The sequence below is a fragment of the Arachis duranensis genome, chromosome 5 (genome assembly GCF_000817695.3).
Source record: "Arachis duranensis cultivar V14167 chromosome 5, aradu.V14167.gnm2.J7QH, whole genome shotgun sequence".
Classification (NCBI taxonomy): Eukaryota; Viridiplantae; Streptophyta; class Magnoliopsida; order Fabales; family Fabaceae; genus Arachis; species Arachis duranensis.
In genome coordinates, this window is record NC_029776.3 from 48,469,876 (window position 1) to 48,475,963 (window position 6,088).

At 34.4% G+C, this 6,088-nt stretch overlaps 1 protein-coding gene across 1 annotated transcript; it reads right to left on the bottom strand.

Moving 5' to 3' along the window:
* Window positions 1-925: 925 nt before the first annotated feature.
* LOC107489338 (zinc finger BED domain-containing protein RICESLEEPER 2) lies at window positions 926-5,806 on the bottom strand. Its single transcript, XM_052261716.1, has 5 exons — window positions 5,727-5,806; window positions 5,489-5,570; window positions 2,284-3,106; window positions 1,133-2,230; window positions 926-993 (listed from the first exon to the last, which is right to left on the bottom strand). Exons 3-5 carry the CDS (start codon window positions 3,098-3,100, stop codon window positions 926-928), a joined length of 1,983 nt encoding a protein of 660 aa, XP_052117676.1. The 5' UTR covers window positions 3,101-3,106; window positions 5,489-5,570; window positions 5,727-5,806.
* Between the last annotated feature and the right edge of the window lie 282 nt (window positions 5,807-6,088).

Below are 6,088 nucleotides of genomic sequence, written 5' to 3' on the forward strand. Positions count from 1 at the left end.
TGAATGCCTGTCCCTAGTGGCTGATGATATCATCTGTCGGTTATAGAGCCAACCCGACAAGTCCTGGCAGTTAACTATTGGACTGTCCCTCTGTCGTGTCTCCCCAACTTGAGTCATACTCAAAGTAAACTTGATCATAATCATGTAGGGGTGGGCATGGTCTGGATTTTTAAAAATCCAAACTGAATCCACTTCAGAACCAGTTTTATGGTTTAGAAAACCAAACCAGAACTGGATTGAAGAGCAAAACCGGTTTTAAACCAGTTTGGAAAAACAAAAACCGGTTCTAAACTGGTTTTAAATTTTAAAACCGGTTTTATTTACAAATCGGTTTTAAATCTGGTTTTATTTGTAAATCGGTTTTAAATTCGGTTTTTTTTAAACTGGTTTTAAATCCGGTTTTACTTGCAAACCGGTTTTAAATCCGATTTTTTTAAAATCCAAATTTAAAATCCGGTTTTTTTTTTATAAAATCCAGTTTTAAAACCAGTTTTTGAAAATCCAGTTTTAAAACCAGTTTCTTCAACCAAAAATCCAATTTTAAAACTAGTTTTTAAAAATTCAATTTTTAAACCAGATATTTTTACAAAAAATCCACTTTTAAAATCAGTTTTTAGAAATTCAATTTTTAAACCATAATGTTTTTAAAAAGTAGTATAGGTTCTTACAACTAGAATTTGGTTCTTTATAAATCTAACGACAATAGCTAATCTATATAAAATTTAATCATTCTCAAGACATCAAAAGAATACCACCAAAATATCTCTCTAACAAAATATCAAAGATGCCAAGTTGCCAACAAAATCATCAAACAACCACAACCTTTGAGAAAAATATATCTGCAAATAACAAAATATACCTTTGTCATTTTTTAAAATAAATCTTTGAATGAAAGTATTAAACCAAATGAGAATATTAAGCATACCTAGTCATCATCAAGATTATCAATTGATGCCGCCATAGAACAAGCACCATCATTAGAGGAAAATATATCTACAAAGGAAATCAAATTAATTATCAAGTCTATATTCAACAACTTTTAATTGGTAACTAATACCTAAATTCTAAAATAGAAAGATAACAAAAACAAAAATAAAATAAAATGAGAAAAAATAAGAAACAAATTTTATACCTTGATCAACTTGTTGAAGAACTTCACCATCATCATCTAAAGCAGAGAAAAGATCTTCCTTAAGCCAATCTCCTGTGCAGACTAAGGCTTCTACCATTCTAGGTGTTAAAGAACTGCGGTATGGATCAAGGACTCTTCCTCCAGTACTAAATGCTGACTCCGAAGCTACCGTAGAAACAGGTATAGCCAATACCTCACGAGCCATATTTCCAAGAATTGGAAATCGGGTTGAGTTGACCTTCCACCAGTTTAGTATATCGAACTTATGGGAGTATGGCTCACATTCTTCTTGTAAATATCTATCAAGTTCAGATCTTGTATTTGTTCTGCGACCGGTTGCTTGCAGAAAAAAGCCCATGCCATGAAGATCGGTATTAATGTTGTTGGCTTGAACATCTTGCGTATCAGCTTCACTTGCTTCCTCAGAACTTTGGTATTGCTGATAAAGTAACTTTATGCACTTGGACAACTTTGACTTCAATTCGCCTCCTTTTTCTTCTCCAAAGAAGTAATCCAAGAAATAATTGACATACTCAATCTTTTGCATTGGATTAAGTACGATAGCAATCAATAACAACATATTCACCGAATCAGGATTGCCCCAATACTTCTCATACTTAACCCTCATCCTTTCTGCCATTGACATAGTACTAAAATCAACAGAATCACAAGAATGACGAATAAATCGTCCAATTGAAAATACTTCCTTCATATACATATCACTGGTAACATATAAGGTACCAGAAACACGTATAATGGCATCACTGAACACTCGCAAAAATGGTACAATGGACTCAGCATACTCCCAGTCTGAATCAGAAGGAACACCTTTCCCTTTTCCTCCATTCATCTCTCCTATATAGGTATTATCTTTCAAAGCAAGCAACTCAAATGCTTTGCGATGCTTCAAAGCTACCTCTAACATTTGATAAGTAGAGTTCCACCTAGTCTCAACATCCATGCAAGGCAAGCCTTTATATTGGATTTTTTCTAGTTCAACACACTTTTGAAACCTACTAGCTCTAGATGGAGAAGATCTAACATACTTTATTGCACTACGAATCCTCAAGACTGATTCATCAATCTCTTTCAACCCCTCTTTTACAATTAGTTTATAATATGTGCACAACACCTCATATGAATAAATTCACCATTCAAAATAATGCTATTCCAAGAATTCAATCGCTGCTTCAGATATTTAATTGCAACATCGTTAGATGAGGCATTATCAACTGTCACACTAAAGACCCGATTCAAATTCCAATTATTTAAACAAGATTCAATTGTTGCTCCTATAACCTCTCCTGAATGACTTGTCACTTGACAAAAATTAAGTATTTTTTTATGTAATTTCCAATCCAAATCAACAAAGTGTGCTGTCAAACTCATATAAGTAAAATTTTGAATTGAAGTCCAAGTGTCAGTGGTTAGACATACTCTACCACAATTTGTCGAAAGAAAATCTTGCAACTTCATCTTCTCTTCAGCATAAAGAGCTCCAATGTCACGTGCTAATGTAGTCCGTGAAGGAACTTTGAATCTTGCTTGTAGAGCATGCACAAATTTTCGGAATTTCGGGCTTTCAACGAAGCGAAATGGTAGCTCTTCCCCAATAAACATTTCCACAAGTGCCCTTCGAGCCTCCTCTTGGTCAAATTTGGAAGCACTGGGTGAATTTAAAACACCACGCTCATCTATAGTCGGTGTGGTCGTCGTTTTTCTTCTTTTGTTCGAATCATTATTAGGATTTTGCTTGCATCTTCTCAAATGACCACCCATTGAGCTAGTTCCATTCCCATATTGTATTAAGCTACCACAATATTTGCATTTAGCCTTCTTCTCGATAGCATTCTCTACATCAAAATGATCCCAGACAGCTGACCGATTCTTACGAACACTTGACGGTGGAGAAGATGGTTGAGTGCTAGCGGACATCCCTGCTGCTTCAATATTACTGTTTTCATTCATCTTGCTCTGCATATAAAGCAAGGTGTACGTAACTCAAAATTTGATGCCAAATATGCTAAAATTAACGCAAACTAATCCAAAGAAACAGCAGCCAATAAAACTTCAACATTAACTTTACCTTATCCCTATAAAAAGTAGTCACTCAAGCATCAGAATATGTTTAGTAAACTAAATTAGACAATTAGTCCCTGATTTCCTGCATTTTATTTTATATCTAGTTCTGCTCATGAATCTCAGCCATCCCCTTTTTTTAACCTATTAATTTTAGAGTGCAATAGCTTCCATCTTCTGTTACACATTCAGAAAGGGGTTTAAAGAAAATAGAAGCTAGCAAGTTAAGTCTTCATTTGCTATCCTATATTTAAGTCTTCATTTGCTATCATATTCCACACCTCAGCTTAAAAGTTCAGAATTGCATTTAATAAAAATATATCTAAAAGCTAATCCTAAAACTATAAAGTACCTAATAAAATAATGTTGAAAGGCATACATAAAATGTAAAATTTACACCACTATAACAATTATATCAACATGCTACAAGGTTTCATTATTGATGAACAATGAATAATTCAAGTGGCAAAAACAAATATCTCAAATGTCAACAAGCAGAAATACATACTACTAAAGAGCAAACTGAATTGATAAGTTACCAATTTGTTTACATGTTAAATCTCATATTGATGTTTGATATTCTGTGTAGACATGATAATGCAACCAAGGAAATATTGAATAAAGATAAAGCATTTAATATAACAGATTGGATTCAACTAGAGGAATCTATATTTGGACTTTCAAATGATCCAGTTTTTCATAACTCTCCCCAATCCCCATCCCCAAATTAAAACAAATACTACTACTATGCATGCCACCTCCATCTATCTCTATAAAATACTTTAATTTGAGCCTTCTTAATACTTCTTAATACACATGCACCCACCTAGGCTCTAGCTAGGCTTATTATATATATCTGGGTTATTGCTGTATCGTGTATATATAATCTGGGATGTTATTGTATCGTGTATATATAATTTCACTCAAGTAGTGCTACTGCTACGTACTCTACTATTTTATATCTATGAATTACAATACTAGCTATTACTGTATGAACTAAATAATTTAGTTAAGTGTTGCGAGTAAAAATATTGGTCAAGCCCAATTACAATTAGGATAGTTTCAATGACTATAAATATAAATAGTAAATTTTATCTTTGACAAAATTTTATGAAAAACAATTTGCAAATCAAGGTTCAGGTTCATCAGGAACTTCAACAACAAACTGCTCAACAACAACCACTTTTGATTTTCATGTTCAGCCACAGCAACAACAAGAAGACTCAACAGAATCTACAGAGCAAACAGAATTTCAAATCTCAGATCTAGAAATCCAATCAAAAGAAAGAAAATTATAGAATAAAATGGAAAAAGAAACATTAGCATTTTGAGTTGTTTCATATCAACAAAATTCACTAAATCACTGTCCTGTACCTCAAAACAGCCAACACATCACTAAATCACTGTCTTGTACCTCAAATTTGAAGAAATAAAGAATGATCAAATTAAAAAATATTGTCAAATAATAAAAAAATATAACTTTAATTTTAACTATATTTTTCAAGTATTATTAAATTTTCATAACTACCATAATCACCATACTCATAACTACCACAAATTCCCCTGTTAACTAATATATCAAATAATACATGGAGTAGAGTAAGAGAGAGTTCAAATCTTATTCTAATAATAACATCTAACAAATTCAACATTTGCTAAATACTAATATTATGCAAGACTAGCTAAGATGCGAAATATATATACCACAGAATCTGAAGTTGTAACCACTAGCATGAGCGTGAAAAGAAGAAAGTAAGAGGATGAAATATAAGCATAAAAGAAGGTAGAGCTTTGGAATTGGAGGAGACTGAAACTCCATGTTAATTATTGCAGAGAAGAAGTTCTATCTTCAAAGTTGATGGAACGTAATAACAAAGCAAACTTAGCTTAATTAGAGATTTGATTTCACCAACAGTTTCATTTCAGTTAGTTATTGCACGTTTGGGATCAATGCAATGGGAACAATCTTTTTTATACGTAATATGCAGACAAATTATGTAATTTTGAGCTTTAATTGAACCCATCAAGACAGAGAAAAACAAAAGATTGAAGTTCTGATAGAGTACAAATAGAATCCAATGTTAGTTGAGCTGAATAATTAAAGTTGAATAAGAGGGTAAAATCATGTGGTTTTCTAGCATGTGTATAAAGTGAATGAACCATAGTTAAAGTTGGAGAAACCTGGTGCAATGTATCAACAACAGAGTAGCATGATGAATGAACAGGAACAAAATTCAAAGCTAATTAAAAAATTTAAACAAAACGCAAGGCAAATACCTGGTGCTTGGTGAGCCTCTGCGAATGGTTCTTCTGAGAAATCACCGTCAACACTTGATCAAAGGACAACCACACAACCTTGCTGTAAAAAAAAACCCCAAAATAAAAATGGCATTAACACAAATACTTGATATGCATAACAGCATAAGCAATCAAACTTTGTTCAGTTTTTCAAATTGATGGAATGGAACAGAACAGAAAAGAACATGGAATCAAACCTTTGGTAAACCTATCTAACCTTGAGGGTACCCAGAGAACGGAGAAGAACAGAGCTGGGTCACGGCGAGAAAAGGTGGACGGCGCCTTGAGGGTACCCAGAGAACGGAGAACAGAGCTGAGTCATGGCGAGAAAAGGCGGACGGCGCCTTGAGGGTACCCAGAGAACAGAGAAGAACAGAGCTGGGTCACGGCGAGAAAAGGCGAACGGCGTAACCGCGGATGGCGGAACAGAGCAGTGGCGCGACGCGCTTGTGGTGGTGGTGGCAGCTACGAAACTGCAGTGCCAGTTGCCTGCTCCGGTGCGGCGGTGCCGGCTGCGGGGCGAAGGAGAAAAGGATTTGTGATTTCGTGCGAGCTAAAACTGGTTCACCAAATCAGAAA